The sequence below is a fragment of the Musca domestica genome, unplaced genomic scaffold (genome assembly GCF_030504385.1).
Source record: "Musca domestica strain aabys unplaced genomic scaffold, Musca_domestica.polishedcontigs.V.1.1 38, whole genome shotgun sequence".
In the NCBI taxonomy this organism is placed as follows: Eukaryota; Metazoa; Arthropoda; class Insecta; order Diptera; family Muscidae; genus Musca; species Musca domestica.
This window is the reverse complement of record NW_026712324.1, coordinates 8,969,883-8,988,371: the sequence shown is the minus strand read 5'-3', so window position 1 is coordinate 8,988,371 and position 18,489 is coordinate 8,969,883. Positions and strand designations below refer to the sequence as shown.

Sequence of the window (18,489 nt, the reverse complement as noted above, 5' to 3'; positions counted from 1 at the left end):
TGGTCATAATGATGATCTAGTCTTTTACGCTTTGGCAAACCACGATGCCAATACCTATGATGATGATGATGATGACAATGGTGGTGCTGGTGTTGGCTGTTAACAATGATCGCGACGACGACGACGACGATGATGGTGATGATGATGAAAACGATGATGACGCTGTTGTTTTGTTTTGGCCACAATGACTGTTAGCCTCGTTTGTAGGTAGGGGGGTTTGTTTAGAAGCTGAGCCAAATGATGCGGTGTTTTTGGTGGGAGCTGGTATAAAACTAAAATGTTGGCAGATTTTTTTAGCTTTTTCATTACAACCAGACGCGAGGTAACACGTGCAGCGAATAGAGCGCGTATAACAAACACCCCCTCAAAAACAAAACCCTTCACCGTTGGAATACAAGTGTTTGAGTAACTGAAAAGTGCGTAAATTTTCATTTCTATTTTTTTTTTTATTAAAATTTTCTAAACTCCAAAAAAAAAAACGATATTAAAAACATTATAAGAAGAATAAATAAACCCCATCGTTCAGCAATTGCTAGACTTCGAGTAGCTGATGATGGTGTCACGTAACAAATCTAAAGAACCATTGAAAGAAATAAAGTTTTGTGGTTGATTTCATGCACAAACGTGGGAATACTAACACGAATCGAAAACTAAAGAAGACAATAGTTTGAAAACAAAAATATTTATTTCTATATTGCCCAATAAATTTGAAGTACAAGCGAGCTATTGATGAAATTACCAAAATCCTTTCCAATTTGGCAATGACTGAACATACAATTTGTTTTTTGTTAAGAACATCACCGTTTATCTGCACCTCCATCTATCCCTTTTACTATTTTGTTGATGTTTTTGCTATCGTGTAAACAAACCATCTATCAATCTTTCATTATTATTATTATTTTTTCATTGTGTTTGTGTATGTGTGTGTTTTTCAGCAGCCAGTCGACGGAAAACACAATCACCCAACGTCAGTCGACTACCATCACCAACCGACAATTGCAGCAGCAGCAGCAGCATCACCAACAACACCATCTTCTTCTTCTTCGCTAAGCCAAAACATTGCCACAGACAAATTATGGCCCACAAATTTAACTGCAACAATTTTAAGACACTCAACAATAACAACAACGACAGTAGCAACCTCGCGGATCCATCCACATCTCCGACATCATCGTCCATTGTCAGAGGCATGCAGCAGCAACCACATTGCAGGCATCATCTTCGTTTCCAGCTACCTCGTTTGGCCGTCGTAGCTACTGTCATATTGGGCCTGTTACTCTCCTGCATTTGTGTCAGTGGGGTAAGTACGAATATTAATTCAACTATGACTTCAATTTTCGTTTCATTTCGATTTCGTGTGTATCGTGGCACAGATACGGAGGTGCCTACCTTAGACACACACACGCACACACATACGTACGTACGTATTTTGAATTTGTAGGCCTGTCCTTTCCAAAAAAAGGAGAGTGGACTTAAAAAATATTAATTAAACACAACTTGAAAACCCATTTTAACCGAGATTGAAATTAAAAACCAGTAAAGAAAGTCCTAAGGTCGGGCGGGGCCGATTTTATGATACCCCACACCACTTTGCTAATTTAGTTGAGCTCCACTTAATAATTAAAAGTTTTTATGAGGGAATTCAATCATACACGCTATGATTATAATTATAATTTAAAATTCAAAGGACTAAATATGCCGAAGCATTTGTATCTTTTAAATTCGGACTTGAATTGCCCATTTGGTGCGAAATTAATTTGAAATCGGATAAAAATATATATGGGAACTATATCCAAATCTGAACCGATCTCGATAAAATTTAGCAAAGGTATTTCTGAGCTGCATTTGATATATTTCCCCAAATATTGTTGTTACAGGGTGCATATTATGGCTGTGGGTAACAAATACAATAAATCGGATGAACAATATATATGGGAGCTATAGCTATATCTGAACCGATTTCGATAAAATTTGGCATACTTATTTTCAGGCCTAATTTGGATGTATGTGCAAGATTCCATACTATTCGGGCTGATATTACACGTTTGGTGCACAATAAAAGGCAAATCGGACGAAGATATATATGAGAGCTATATCTAAATTTTTACCGATTATCTCCAATTTCAATAGGGTTCGTCCTTGGGCCAAACAAATGTTGTTTGCAAAATTTCATCTCAATCGGATAATAAATGCGACCTGCATTTTGTTCACAAGAATACATGGGCAGACGGACGGACGGACGGACGGACGGACGGACGGACGGACAGACGGACTGACATGCATAAATCAACTCAGAAAGTGATTCTATGCAGATCATAAAAAGGAACTATGGGTCTATCCCGTTTCCTTTTGCCTGTTACAAACAAATGCACAAAGACATAATACCCTGACCACCTTGTGGTGTAGGGTATAAAAAGTCAAATAAAAATCTTCAAAGAATATACAAAGAATCGATTTGCAAAGACAAAGTATTCTCTGAATAAATATATCATTGGAATTATCGGAAATATAGATGTGGAGCCCAATTTTTATATCCTCTACCATACATAATATGGAGATTGTATTAAGTTCGTCATTTCTTTTGTAACTCATCGAAACATAATTCTCAGACATAACAAAGTATGTATTCTTGATCAGCGTAAAATTCTAAGACTATTTAAGCCGGTCCGTCTCTTTTAATCACGCTGGAGTCGAAACAAATAAATATAGGAAGCTAAAATATTGCACAAATCAGTCTTTTGTCTGCAGGCAGGTCAAGTTCGAAGATGGGCTATATCGGTCCACGATATCGTATAGCCCCATATAACGGTACCCTCGATATTCGGTATTTTTTCATGATTGTAGCCAAAGTTATAAATGAAATTGTCTGAAAATCCACAAAAGAAGTTCTTCCTGAGTACTTAACTCCCTGGAAGAGAAATGTCTATATAGGCCACATACCACGGTACCCCTCGATATTCGATATTTTGACGATTTTAGGAACATTATTCACCGGACTTGTTTTAAATTTCGTATTTAGAATTCGTAATGGGTACTACAGCCTATGACAGAAAATTATGTATGCAGGTCCAGGTCTTCGTATAGGTCCTATATATCAGTACCTCCCTATATTTGGAACTTTAACGATTTTAGGTACAATATTCACAGAAATTATTTGAAATTTCGTATTTGAAGTTCCTAATAGGCGCTATAGCCTGTGACAGAAAATTGTCGTATAGCCCCCATATAACGGTACCTCCTGATATTCGGTATTTTAATGATTTTAGCGACATTATTCACCGGAATAGTTTCAAATGTGGTATGTGAAGTTCGTATTGGGAACTACAGCCTATGACAGAAATTGTGTGTGCTGGTTCACGTCTTCGTATAGCCCCCATATAACGGCACCTCCCGATATTTGGTATTTTGGCGATTTTAGCGACATTATTCACCGGAATTGTTTCAAATTTGGTATTTGAAGTTTGTAGTGGATACTACAGTATTTGAATATTGAAAGTTGCCTGTGCAGGTCTTCGTACAGACCCCAATATAATGGCTATATTCTGCATTTTTAAGATCTTAACAGAACCTTTTTTTAAATATCCAAATTCGTTTCAAATGGTGCAGGGTATTCAAAGTTCGACCCGGCCCTTTTAAAAACATATTTATGTTTCACAAGTTTATTTAAACACCAGGAATTTAGCGCAAACTCAAACTGCATTTTTCGTAATTAATTTTCACTACAAGTCACCGAAAATTCCTATTTCCATTATACGCCTAAAAAAATATTTGTTAATAAAAAATATGAAAATATTTAACTTTTTTTGCTCAGATTTTCCTCCGCTTTTTGGAATTGAATCATGGAAGTAATATAACATTTCCTTTTAGCCGGAAATTGTAACTTTCTATACATATTTATGTTTGAGTTTTTTGTTAAAATCGTCCCTAATATGGACAATATGTGTCCACTACATCAGATTCCTCCCCCACTTTTATTTATACGAGACATGGAATGAAGATGGGATAGAACGGGCCACTCTTTCTGGCTATATTCTGCATTTTTAAGATTTTAACAGGATTTTTAACCTTTTTTTTAAATATCCAAATTCGTTCCAAATGCTGCAGGGTATTCAATTCGACCCTCCCCCGCAATGGGTCAACATTTAGAATAGTCATGAGGCTCATATAACGCGAAATGAGCATTCAATTCCTTGCAAGCTTCTATTTCTATCGACAGAGGATCTGCTGTGAAAATGGTACATATCGACATACTACTTCTGGTAACTAACCCACAAAGAATCCAAATTTTTAATAACCAAAACTATTATAAATGCGAATTGAGCATCCAATTCTCTTCGAACTTCACACATCTCAATTTTTTTTACTAAAACATTATCTGGCGTGAAAATGGAATATACAGGGTGACACAAAAAAAAACTGCAACAAAGACAACCGCCATAATTTTATTTATTTTTTTAATTTTATTGAATGAAAGCAAAAAATGTCGGAAATGAAACCGTCACACGCTGTCCGAATATTGCTCTGCGCTATTTTGGCCCATTCCCGGTGAAGCGCTTGCTTGAGGTCATCGTCACATTGATATGTTTTAGTGCCAAACTTGCTTTCCAAAATACTGCAGACACAATAGTCCAACGGATTGGTATCCGGAGATTTTGGTGGCCATTGTGCGCTGGAAATGAAGCGAGGAACCTCTTTTTAACCATTCTTAGGTGGCGCGTGTTGAGTGCGATGGCACGTGCTCAAGGCTTTAATACCCCCTGATGCCAATGTCGATTAATACGAGCGGAGAGCGACCATCGGCTGTTATGGCGGCCCACACCATGACCATGGGCGGTGCTTGAGTTCTAGTGGTCAACCGAAGGTGCACTTTTTATCTGACCTTCTTGGCAAGTAAACACGATCATTTGGTTTGATTACAAACTGCTGGACAACGAATGTTTTCTCATCGGAGAAAACTAAATTCAGCAGTTCACCACTTTCGGCCAAGCGAAGAAATTCTTCAGCTCTTTTGAGTCTATTTTCTTTCTGTTGCGGTGTAAGTTCTTGCACTTCTTGAAATTTCAATGGTTTTACCCCGAGCTTATTTTGTCAATATTTGCCGAATGGAATATTGCGATATATTCAGCTCACGAGCCATTTTTCGGCACTGTGACGCGGGTTTCGATCAAGTCGCTTCTTTACTTTTCGAACCTCTTCTGCTGATGTTGCTGTTTTCTTCCGTCCACTTCCTTGACGCCGGGCTTCGCTACCAGTATCACGGTAACGAGCGATGGTACTAGACACAAAATATTTATTCACATTTGAATGCTGTAGTGCTCTAACGATAGCCACTTGTGGTTTCCAGCCAAATATAAAGAATTCCATCACGAATAACTTTTTTTTCTGGAAAATTCTCACCAAAATGCTTTTGTACGCTCGTAAACAATGTAATGAGCTGTCACTGGAATAATTGTAACATCTGTCGAACGAGTGGCTTAGAAATGACCGCAGTCTGATGTTGATTGCAGCTTTTTCATCTCTCCCTGAATAGGACCATTTTTTCTGATATCTCCCCCACTAAACTCTACTAAATTGCGGAATAACATCCAATTCCTTCTAAGCTTCACACATTCCACCATTTTCGCAAACACCAGATATTGCTCATTCAGTCACACTGGTTAGGGCTGGGATCCTCAAATTTGATATTTTGTCTCTGTTATATATCTGGAATTGAGATATGTAGGTGCTTTTTGAAAATGTGTACTTTAATTGTACAAAAAGTACTAAATAGTGCTATGTTTGGTATTTGGTGAAGGAATAGAGCTGAAATCCTGTCATTGTTAATATCTGAGGACGAGGTTGGTTTCAGAAATGGGTACTAGAAGTACTAAATGGTACTAAATTGGGTATTGGGTGAAATGAGTCCCGAAATATGATTTGGAGCTATCTTTTGGTATCTGGTGGTGGTTTTGCTATTAATGTACGAAAAGTGCTAAATAGTATTGAATTTGGTATTGGGTGAAGAATCGACCTGAAATCTTGAAAATTGATATAGATGCCATTGGTGGTGGCTGTGGTTAAGATAAGGTATTATAATTGTTCGAAAAGTACTAAGTGGTACTCTATTGGGTAAATGAATAAAGCTGGAGTTCCGCAATGTGTCTGATTAAAAATTTTTGTTAAACTAAAGAAATATTGCATTTTAAGTACTAAACAAGTAGAGAAGCAGCTAAGTTCGGCCGGGCCGAACTTTTAATACCTTCCACCATTTGGAACAAATTTGGCAATTTTCAAAAAAATAAAATCCTTAAAATATTCTGTTAAAATTTAAAAAATACCGAATATAGCCTTTATATTGGGGTCTATACGACGTGGACCTACATAGGCATTGTTTGTCATAAGCCATTACCATAAACGGTGAATAATGTAGCTTAAATCATCAAAATATGGTATGCAGAGAGGTACCGTTATATCGGAGCTGTGCGAAGACCTAAACCTGCATAGACAATATTCTGTCACAGGCTGTAGCATCCATTACGAACTTCAAATACGACATCTCAAACAATTTCGTTGAGTATTGCACCTAAAATCGTCAAAATACCGAATATAGGGAGGTACTGATATATGGGGCCTATACGAAGACCTGAACCTGCATAGTCAATTTTCTGTCACAGACTGTATTTCCCATTACGAACTCTAAATACGTAATTTGAAGCAATTCTGGTGAATAATGACGCTAAAATCATCAAAATACCGAATTTTGGGAGGTACCGTTATATGGGGGCTATACGAAGATGTGGGCTTGCACAGACAATTTTCTGTCATAGGCTGTAGTATCCATTACGAACTTCAAATATCAAATTTGAAACAATTCCGGTTAATAATGTCGCTAAAATCATCAAAATACCGAATATCGGGATGTACCGTTATATGGGAGATATACGAAAACGTGAACCTACATACGATCTTTTTTGTCATAGGCTGTAGTACCAATTACGAACTTTGAATACGAAACTTGTTATAATTCCGGGGAATAATGTCGCACGAATCATAAAAAATCATAAAAGTACCGAGTATTGGGAAGTACCGTCATATGGGGGCTATGGCGTTGTCATTGCTAGTAATGGTAAAAATGACACTTACATCTATTCTTTGGGATCTGTCAACTATTCCTGCACTTTTTATGTGGCGAAAGACTTAATTGTCTCAGAGAGAGACTTATTTTTAGTAATTGCACCTTTCGCTGTCGCCGCCGCCGATGATGTTATGTTACTTGTACTTTTGGCAGATTCAGTTTAGAAGCGTCAAGGAAAACACAAACGCCAAAAAGTGAAGGCAGCCATCTATCTAAATGGTAATTTTATTAGCTGAGACTCTTCTTGAAGATGCCTTCTTGGCCATTGTAGAGGATGACTATGGATGGTCGATTGGAGTGGATTGGATGAGTAGTTATTTAGATAGTCATCATTGTGTGTTTTCAAATGCATGAGAATTTCCTGCAGATGATGTTTCATTGCATTTGGAATATTCTTTCAAAGTCCCCCTTTTTTATAGGGGGGGGGGGGGGGGTAATATATGATATTAGGTTTTAAATTGCAGTGTAGTGGGTAAAAATTCGAAAGGTTTTTCGTTGTTGGGGAAATGTTCAAAGAGACTGACTTCTGTAGGCCTTATAGGTTGAAGAGTGTCTTTGTGTAAAGAGGAGGCATTCTTAAATTAAATTACATTTTCTACTGAAATGGAGAAATTATTTGGCTTTACAGAACAATTTTAAAAAGTCTTCTTTTCACAGATTAACCTTTTAAGGTATTTAAATCTTTAATCTTTAAAAGGCATTAAAGGGCTTGAAGGAACAGCAATATACGTCCTCTAACTTTAGAATGTCAGTGGGGGTCCACATGGTATAGATGTTTTTGTATGTCCTCTACCTATAATTAGGTTTTTAAAGGGTTATATTTATTGAAAAGCTCTTAAAGATTTTCTATATAAAGAAAAACAAACAAGTAAAAAAGCTTTAAGTTCGGCCGGGCCGAATTTGGTACAAATTTGGCAATTTCCAAAAAAAAAAAAAAAATAATAAAATCCGTTAAAAATTCTGTTAAAATCTTAAAAATAGCGAATGCCTATACGACGACGTGGACCTGCATAGGCAACTTTTGTCATAAGTTATTACAATATTTAATTGCGAAACTTGAAGAAAGATCTGTTTGTAATGTAGCTTAAATCATCAAAATAACGAATATAGGGGGTACAGTTATATGGGGGCTATACGAAGACGTGAATCGGCACAGACAATTTTCTGGCATGGGCTGAAGTATTCATTTCGAACTTCACATGCGAAATTTAAAACAATCCCTGTAAAAAATGTCGCTATAATCATCAAAATATCGAATATCGGGGGTACGGTATATGGGGGCTATACGAAGACGTTGACCTACATAGCCCATTTTCTGTTTTATGCTGCAGTATCTATAACGAACTTCAAATACCAAATTTGAAACAATTCCCGTGAATAATGACGCTAAAATCATCAAAATACCGAATATCGGGGGGTACCGTTATATGGGGGCTATACGAAGACGTGGACCTGTACAGATAATTTTCTCTCTTAGGCTGTAGTATCCATTACGAACTTTAAATGCCAAATGTGAAACAATTCCAGTGAATAATGTCGCTAAAATCACAAAATACCGAAAATCGGGAGGTACCTTTATATGGGGGCTATATGATAACTTGGACCTACATTAGCCTTCTATCTCAATTTGTTCCAAAGATAGCGTGATTACAACAGACACACAGACAGACGGACAGACAGACGGGCATGGCTAAATCGTCTTAGAATTTTACGCTGATCAAGAATATATATACTTTGTTGGGTCTGACATGAGTATTTCGAGGAGTTACAAACGGAATGACAAAATTAATATACCCTCCATAGTATGGTGGAGGGTATAAAAAAGCTTTCAAAAGTAATTTTGTGAATAACATAGCCGTGAAGGCCTCTTGGTCTATAGAAGAGCTATAAATAAAAATCTAACAATAAAAAGCTTCAAAGGATTTGTGATCTATTAATACCTTCTGGAATCTTCAAAGATCTGTCGATAGCCATAAAATTGTTTTTTTTTTTATCGATAATCTATTTAAATAAAAGCTTGAAAAGTTCTTATAAAATATGGATAAAATTAAAATGCCTTACATTCTAAGAAGAGAAATTCGTCTTTTTGGGAGAGTGGTATTTTATCTCTAGAAGAGCTTTATACACAGATGAGCCTCTTAAACTGTTATATTTATAAGTACTTTAAAAGAAGAGCTTGGGAAGTTTTATAGATAAGCTTTGAAAGGGCCTCTCTCTCTCTTCTATATATCTTCTATGTGTAGAAGAGCTTTGAGATGCGTTTAATACATATTCGTCAAATAAATTAAAACGATTTTTCATTTATTGAACATTTTAGGAAAAATCTATAGAAGCGCTTTTAAATTGTTTATTTTAAGCTACAGAAAAACTTTTAAGCGTATTCTATCAATAGAAGAGCTTTGAATGGCATTCTAGCTTTAGAAGAACTCCTATAGATAACCGAGATTTAGAAGAATTTCAAACCATAGTAGCGCTTTTAAAGGTATTCTAGCTATAGAAGAGCTTTTAAAAATTATTTAGTTACTGAAAACTTTAGAAGATCTTCTACTATAGAAGAGCTTTGAGAGTATTTTATATATATATATATATATATATATATATATATATATATATATATATATATATTATATATATATATATATATATATATATATACATAATCAGCATAAAATTCTAAGTCGATTTAACGATGTCCGTCTGACTGTCTGTCCGTCTGTCTGTTGAAATCACGATACAGCCCACATTATTTGACGTAGAGCGCCAAAACTAAGCAGAGTTATTTGCATTGTGTCTAGGATGGTTGGTATTGAAAATGAGATATGTCGGTCCACGTTCTGGTATAGTCCCCATATAACGGTACCTCCCGATATTCGGTATTTTGATGATTTATACCACATTTTTTTCACGGATTTGTCTGGAAAATTGGTATTTGTAGGTCATAACGGGTCCCTGAGCGTGTGGCAAAACATTGCATGTATATGTCCACGTTGTGGTATAGCCCCCATATAACAGTACCTCCAAATATTCGGTATTTTTACGGTTTTTGCCACATTTTTTCACTGATTTGTCTAAAAATTAGAAGTTGTGGGTCATAATGGGTCCTAGTTCGTGTAGCGAAACATTGTAATTATAGGTCCACGTTTTGGTATAGCCCCCATATAACGGGACCTCCCGATATTCGGTAATTTGATGATTTTTGCCACATTTTTTTCACGGATTTGTCTGAAAATTGATATTTGTTGGTCATAACGGGTTCCAGCTTCGGTGGCGAAGCATTGCATGCATGGGTTCATGATTTGATATAGCCCCCATATAGCGGTACATCCCGATATTCGGTATTTTGATGGTTTTTGCCACATTTTTTCACTGATTTGTCTAAAAATTGGTATTTGTGGGTCATAATGGGTCCTAGTTCGTGTAGCGAAACATTGTAATTATAGGTCCACTTTTTGGTGTAGCCCCTATATAACGGTACCTCCCGATATTCGGCATTTTAATGGTTTTTTGCCACATTTCTTCTAATGTTTCTTTTACCCTAAGGTGGAGGGTATTAAAAATTTGGCCCGGCAGAACTTTATGTTTTATGGAACATTTTTGGAAGGTGTTTTAGTTACATAAAGCGTTGCAATGTTCTTTTCTACAGAAGTCCCTTAAATGACCCTCTCTCAGTGGAACAATGTGTTTCTAAAAGTCTTGCACAACGTATTTTCCATAGAAGTTATTTTTATACCCTCCACCATTCCATGGAGGGTATATTAGCTTTGTTATTCCGTTTGTAACTTCCCGAAATATTAATAATAGGCCCTAAAAAGTATATTCTGGATCAGCGTAAAATTCTAAGACAATCTGGAGATGTCCGCCTGTCTGTCTGTTATAATCTGTCGAACGAATTGAGACATAAGGCTAAAATTTTGCATACATGCATAGTTTGCCAAAGTGGGCCATGTCGGTCCACGTTTTCGTATAGCCCCCATATAACGGTACCTCCTGATATTCGGTATTTTCATGATTTTTGCGACATTATTTATCGGAATCGTTTCAAATATTGTATTGGAAGATCTTAATGGATACCTATGGCAAAAAATTTCGTCTTCGTATTCATTCGAGTGGTAAATTTCGGATTTTTTTTTAAATTTTTCGAATTCTTTCCAAATGGTGGAGGGTATTAAAAGTTCGGCCTGGCCGAAATTAGCTGCTTTTTTTACTTGTTTAGTATAGAATCAGCTCATTTTATAAAGAAAATCCCCTTATAAGGCATTCCGTTTTTTTCTTTGAGAAATCAAGCCACTTCGTCATTTCTTGATGAGCAGCCCCATGTTGAGCTCTTAACCCCCCATTGATAGAGATTTGGCAAGAACTGTATTTGATTTTTTTTTTTGAAAATTTTCGAATTCCTTCCAAATGGTGGAGGGTATTAAAAGTTCGGCCTGGCTGAAATGAGCTGCATTTTTACTTTTTTAGTATAGAATCAGCTCATTTTATAAAGAAAATCCCCTTATAAGGCATTCCGTTTTTTTTTTGCTTGATGAGCAGCCCCATGTTGACCCCTTAACCCCCCTTTGATAGATATTTGGCAAGAACCGCATTAGGTCTAAACGAAATTGATTTAATGATAATGTTAAATGCTAATTGCCTTGGCTTGACAGGCATTTCAAAACGAACCATCTCCCATCACACACACACACATACATTCAAACTGAAATCTACCCAAATACCAACAGCATCTCCGATCGCCCCAGAAGAAAGACTCAATGGGGGAAAAGCGTTTTGGGAAAATTACAATAAACGATCAGTTAACCAATGAAAGGTGCAAGTCGTTTAAATGTTGTTGCCGTTGCTGTTGTATTTTCCCATTTCCCTTTAACATTTGAATGTTGCAATGGCCTGGAGTAAAGTGATGAAGTGATTCAGCCAAAGCAGTAGTACTCATGACGGCTGTTGTGTGTGGCTTTGGCGGATCTTCTTCTTTTTCTGTTGCTGCTGCTGCTGCAACATTATGTGGCATTTCCAGCAAATTTCCAAATTGAGTGCAACATAACGTAAGATTTGTATTTGTTTCTATGGATTTCTACATTTTGATGGTGTTTCTTGTTGTTGTCGTTGTTGTGGCGGTGGTGGTGGCGTCGTTGATGCTGTTGCTTGGTAGTGGTAGTGGTGGTGGTGGATAATTGTTATAGTTTCAAACTTGGGGTTTTATTTTTGGCTTGTTTTACTGTTAGTTTTTGGGGCTACCAACACTTTGTCTGCTCTGATTGCAACTTGTTGTTTATTGGTGGAGTTGTTGTTGTTAGTGGCTGGCTGGCTGGCTGGTTGTGTGTGCAGGGCAGTGTGTCGTCGTTGTTGGTGTTACCGTTTTTGGCGTGGGAGTTTTTGTGTTCCACATGGAAGTTGGCATCGTCGTCGTTGTTGTTGTTGATCGCATTGTTGCTGTTATTTTTTGCTTCTTTTTGGAGTTTTTTTTTTTTTTTTTTTTTTGCGAAAAGCTTTGAACAACAAAAGCCCTGTTGTCGCTGCTGCTGCATTGTAATGCAAGGTGGATCTGTGTTGACTTAGGGTACTCCTCCTCTTCTTGTGGTCGTCGCTGGGTATAGATCACTATCAACGACAAGCCAGAGACAAATGTGTGCAATCACATTATTGAATTATCACTCTTTTCAATGTTGTTGACAGTTTTTAGGCAGACGTCAGCGTCAGCGGAGATGTCTGTCTTTCGACTTGTGTGTCAGCGATTTGATGCGATTTTTGCGTTTCTAATGTTCTCAGACATAACTTTTATATAAGGCAGAGAATAGGGGAAGCCTTTGCCAAGTGTTTTTTGATTTAAAAGTTGCATTTCACAATTAAATATGCCACAGATAAAAAATATGAATTATCTTGATTGAGTGCCAAGTTGTGCCATATTTTTGCTGCTGTTGTTGAAGAACAATTGGTAATAAGGTAAATTTGGTGAATGATAGAAATTCTGATTAATTCCAAAAATTTAATTATGTTATTAGATTATGATTATAAGGCGAGGACATTAGGGAAAATGTAGGCCTTTATAGACAAACAGTCAATCGAAGTATCCTATTTTCATGCTTCAAAATTACAAGACAATCGAAAATATATTTTCAATTTTAAATATTTTTTTTTTTTTAAATTCCATATCCATCTCAGGTTTCTGGTTGAGAGAAATACTTAGAGACATCAACTTGTAAAGAATCGCCGACTTGTTTCTGAGGTACCAGAAGGGGTTCGCAGATATATGTTGCCTACCCAACAGATAGTTTGTTAGCAAAAATGTTTGTATGTGTGAAATTCCAAGAGAGTTGTATGCTTATTTCGCTTTCTTTGAGCGGCGTGTTTTTTCAAAATATTGAACCCTATATGGGGGAGGTACCAGAAAAAATGGTTCGATCTCTACCATCTTTATAACAGATCTTGTCTTAATGGAAATAGTGAGATACACCAAGACAAGTTAAGTTCTCGTTTTATGAGCTTCATGGATATTCAAAATTTTGACCCTTTGACCCTGTGGGGGAAATTCCAGAAGGAGTGTGCCTATATATTCCTTCTTCACAGTAGATCTTGTGTTAATAATAATCGTTTTGGTTATAAAAAAAAACATTGTTGGGAGGAGGTAGCAGAAGGAAAGGCCCGATCTCTACCATCTTTATAACAGATCATGTGTTGATGGAAATATTGAGATGTGACAAGTATGAATGAAATCTGATATTAATTTGACGTTTTATGAGCCTCATGGATATTCAAAATTTGACCCTTTGGGGGGGAGGTACTAGAAGGAGTGGACCTATATCTTCCATCTTGGCACCAGACCGTGGGTTAATAAAAATATTTAAAATGTTGACCCTTTGTGGGGGAGGTACTTGATGGAGTGGACCGATATTGTCCATTTTCTCACCTGATGCAAATATTGGAATTCGCAAAGTGGGAGCAAAATCGGGTTATTCTTTCTTTTTATATATATATATATATATATATATATATATATATATATATATATATATATATATATATGTATATATATATGTATATATATTATTATTTTTTTTTTTTTTTTTTTTTTTTTGGAAATGTCAACTTTTTGGAATGTGAGGTACCAGAAGGCGTGAACCGATATTGTCCATCTCCAAATTCGATCTAAGTTTGATAATAATATTACGATATACCAACTTTGGACTAAATCGGATACTCCCTTCGAGCCAGCCAGACAGATAGAAGGACGGCCATCGCTAGATCGACTCCAAATGTTCTGAAACGGATTTGGTCCAAAGAGTCTTAGGGCCTAAAACCGTTATTTCGATGAGGCACGTTTTCGCTTAATCAAATGATATACACCTTCTCTAGCCATATGACTGAGGATATAATGATGGTCTATTTCAACCGCTAAATATTATCCGGTGACCATCCAAATTGGTAGACTTCTGCCCTAAGCTCTAATCTCATGCAAAATTCCGTTTCTGTCGATTGTTCTACAATTGTGACCTATAGAGCAACTACAACAACAAGAAAATTTTCTCTTTTTTTCAAAATCCAGACAATTTTTAAGTTGTTAGTCCAGAACAGTGTGGCTTGTTTGTTCGGGACACCGTAGTATTTTGTTGTTGCAAAATGGTCAGGCTTTATCCCTTTTTTTGTTGTTTTTATAAAAACAACGTTTGTTTATTAGTGGAGAACTATGGTAATGTTTACCAGGGGGTAAGGCAGGGAATACATAGGTTTCGTAAAGAGCCACCAATCCTCATCAGTTCCCTTGTTTTTTGTCTGGGAAGTTATTTAAAAAGTTATTTTAAAATAACTTCTATGACAAAAAACATTTTTTACCCCTAAATTTGCGATCATCTCCAATAGCAGTGGGCTTTTTTTCGGACCCTATACCTACCTCCATGCGAAATTTTGTGAGGATTGGGCCATAAATTCGATTTCAAATTAACATGGACAGACGGACGCACATAGGCAGATCGACTCAGCTCGGCAAGATAGGAAAATCCATTCATCCATCCGCCAATATCTTGAGGTGTTGCACATTTCGTGATCCAAGTTCTTTGTCTGATGAGTCTAATTCAAAACAGATTCTGAGAGTGAAGGGGTCAAATGATAATTAAAATGTCTTGTGAAGGAAATAATAGTAATATTCTTCCCCTTTTTATACCCTCCACCATACTATGGAGGGTATATTAATTTTGTCATTCCGTTTGTAACTTCTCGAAATACTCATGTCAGACCCAACAAAGTATACATATTCTTGATCAGCGTAAAATTCTAAGACGATTTAGCCATGTCCGTCTGTCTGTCTGTGTGTCTGTCTGTCTGTCCGTCTGTCTGTCTGTCCGTCTGTCTGTCTGTTGTAATCACGCTATCTTTCGAACAAATTGAGATAGAAGGCTAAAATTTTGCACACATGTATATTTAGCCAGTAGGCAGGTTAAGTTCGTAAATGGGCCATGTAGTCCAAGTTATCATATAGCCCCCATATAACGGTACCTCCCGATATTCTGTATTTTGATGATATTAGCGACATTATTTAGCGGAATTCTCGAAATTTGGTATTTGAAGTTCGTAATAGATACTGCAGTATAAAACAGAAAATGGGCCATGTAGGTCCACGTCTTCATATAGCCCCCATAAACCGTACCCCCGATATTCGGTATTTTGATGATTTTAGCGACACTATTTACCGGGATTGTTTCAAATTTAGCATGTAAAGTTCGTAATGGATACTTCAGCCCATGCCAGAAAATTGTCTGTGCAGGTCCACGTCTTCGTATAGCCCCCATATAACGGTACCCCCCATATTCGGTATTTTGATGATTTTAGCTACATTATAAACAGATTTTTCTTCAAATTTCGCATTTAAATAATGTAATAACTTATGACAAAAGTTGCCTATGCAGGTCCACGTCGTCGTATAAGCATTCGGTATTTTTAAGATTTTAACAGAATTTTTAACGGATTTTATTATTATTTTTTTTTTTTTTTTGGAAATTGCCAAATTTGTACCAAATGGTGGAGGGTATTAAAAGTTCGGCCCGGCCCATTCCACGAACTTTCCACTTTGTTCATTTGACTGCAACATGAAGAAGGAAACAAAGTATACCCATAGATTCTTTTTGGATCTTTAGAGTTGATTTATGGATGTCCACCAATCTGTCCTTAGAACTGGTCGCATCTATTGTCCGATTGAGACAAAAATTTGACATTTCTTTTTTCCCATAACCCTGACATCCGGAACAAGATATAAGACACAGACTAGAAATACTAGAACTTTTATCGGGATCGTAACAGATTTGGTCCTAGCCCCCATACATGTATTCGTCCCATTCAGAGTCTTCTGTGCAGCACTTGTATGTGTACAGCCTGGAACTACCCTTGCCAAATTTTGTCAAGATCGGTTAATATTTGAATATAGCATTCACATACATTTCTCTCTGATTCCAATGTAAAAAATGTACCAACCACGATAATACATGTCTAGAAACAGTTGGCTTCCATTCTGACCCTAAGGAGGACTTTGTTAGGATCGGGCTAAAATTACGAAATTTTTGACCCAATATTATAATACCCTCAGTATATACGTTTTTTTTTTAAATAATTGCATCACATAGGCCTATTTACATTTTAACTTTTTATATTCTATTTCTTCAAAACCAACATGAGAACATTTAGAGCAGAACAAATTCTCTGCCACCTCCCCCTCAAAAAGTATTATCTCACATAAAATTAAAAATGCGTTTGAAATCATAAAACAAATTCTACACTAAATTATTTATAACATTCACTCAAGTCATTCTATTGTTGTTTGATGTGCGAATTGTTGTTATCATTAATTTATAACAAATTTACAAGTCGATGACACAATTTATTTAAATTTTAACATTGCCAACGAATGAACGTTGTTGCTCTTTTGTCACAAACGAAACAAAACAAAACAAAACAAAATACATCACCTTCGTTCGTTGAATGCGTTCATTTTGCAGTCTCGTCGGTACGTAATTCAATTTTATGTCGAATAAAAAAAATGTATTACAAACAAATTGCAATAGCGTAGCGAACTTGTCGAATGTTGTTGTTCTTGCAACATGCCACATGTTGTTTCATTACATATGTACATGTTCAATGTACTCAGCTTATCTTGTCTGAACTATCTCTATGATGCTGGTGATGTAAATAATTTTTGATTTAAGCTGTTTCATCGAATATAAACGATTCTAGAGTTATCTTTGATTTATTATAAATACATTGGAGACGATATACGAATATTTAACAAGTAAAAAGCAGCTGGCCGAACTTTAAATACCCTCCACCGTTTGGTATAAATTTGGCAATTTCAAAAAAAAAATAATAAATAAATAAATAAAATCCGTTAAAAATTCTGTTAAAATCTTAAAAATACCGAATGCCTATACGACGACGTAGACCTGCATAGACAACTTTTGTCATAAGTTATTACAATATTTAAATGCGAAACTTGAAGAAAAATCTGTTTAAATGTAGCTAAAATTATCAAAATACCGTATAACAATTAATAGTTTTTATGAGAGAATTCAATCATACACGCTATGATTATAATTTAAAGTTCAAAGGACTTATTTTGAAATCAGATAAAGATATATATGGGAGCTATATCCAAATCGGAACCGATCTCGATAAAATTTGGCAAGGACGTATTTGATATATTTTCCGAATATCGTTACTATAGAGTGTATATTTTTCGGCTGTGCAGGACAAATTCAATAAATCGGATGAACAATATGTATGGGAGCTATAGCTATATCTGAATCGATTTTCACAAAATTTGACATACTAGCTTCTAGACTCAATTCGGTCGTAAGTGCCAAATTTCATCCAATTTGGGCAAATATTAGACGTTTGGTGCACAATCAAAGGTAAATCGGACGAAGTTATATATGGGAGCTATATCCAAATCTGAAGCGATTTCGATAAAATTTAGCAAATGTATTTCTGAGCTGTATTTGATATGTTTTCCAAAATATTGTTGTTACAGGGTGCATATTACGGTTGTGGGTAACAAATATAACAAATCGGATGAATAATATATATGGAAGCTATAGCTATATCTGAACCGATTTTCACCAAATTTGATGTACTAACTTCTAGACTCAATTTGGTCGTAAGTGCCAAACTCCATCCCATTTGGACAAATATTAGACGTTTGGTGCACAATAAAAGGCAAATCGGACGAAGTTATATATGGGAGCTATATCTAAATTTTGATCGATTATCTCCAATTTCAATTGGGTTCGTCCAAAAACAAAATTATTTGTGCAAAATTTAATTTGGATCGGGCATTAATGCGACCTGTACTTTGTTTACAAAAATACATGGACAGACGGACATGAATAAATCGACTCAGA

The 18,489-nt window shown here is 36.1% G+C and overlaps 1 protein-coding gene across 1 annotated transcript in view; it reads left to right on the top strand.

Annotated features, from left to right (window-relative positions):
• Positions 1-265: 265 nt before the first annotated feature.
• The window catches only part of LOC101898049 (U-scoloptoxin(01)-Er1a-like), a 31,934-nt gene continuing 13,710 nt past the window's right edge, over positions 266-18,489 (top strand). Inside the window, exons 1-2 of the mRNA XM_059126379.1 lie at positions 266-416; positions 939-1,300. Coding sequence (XP_058982362.1) covers positions 1,076-1,300 — 225 coding nt within the window. The 5' untranslated portion in view covers positions 266-416; positions 939-1,075. The remainder of the gene's footprint in view (positions 417-938; positions 1,301-18,489) is intronic.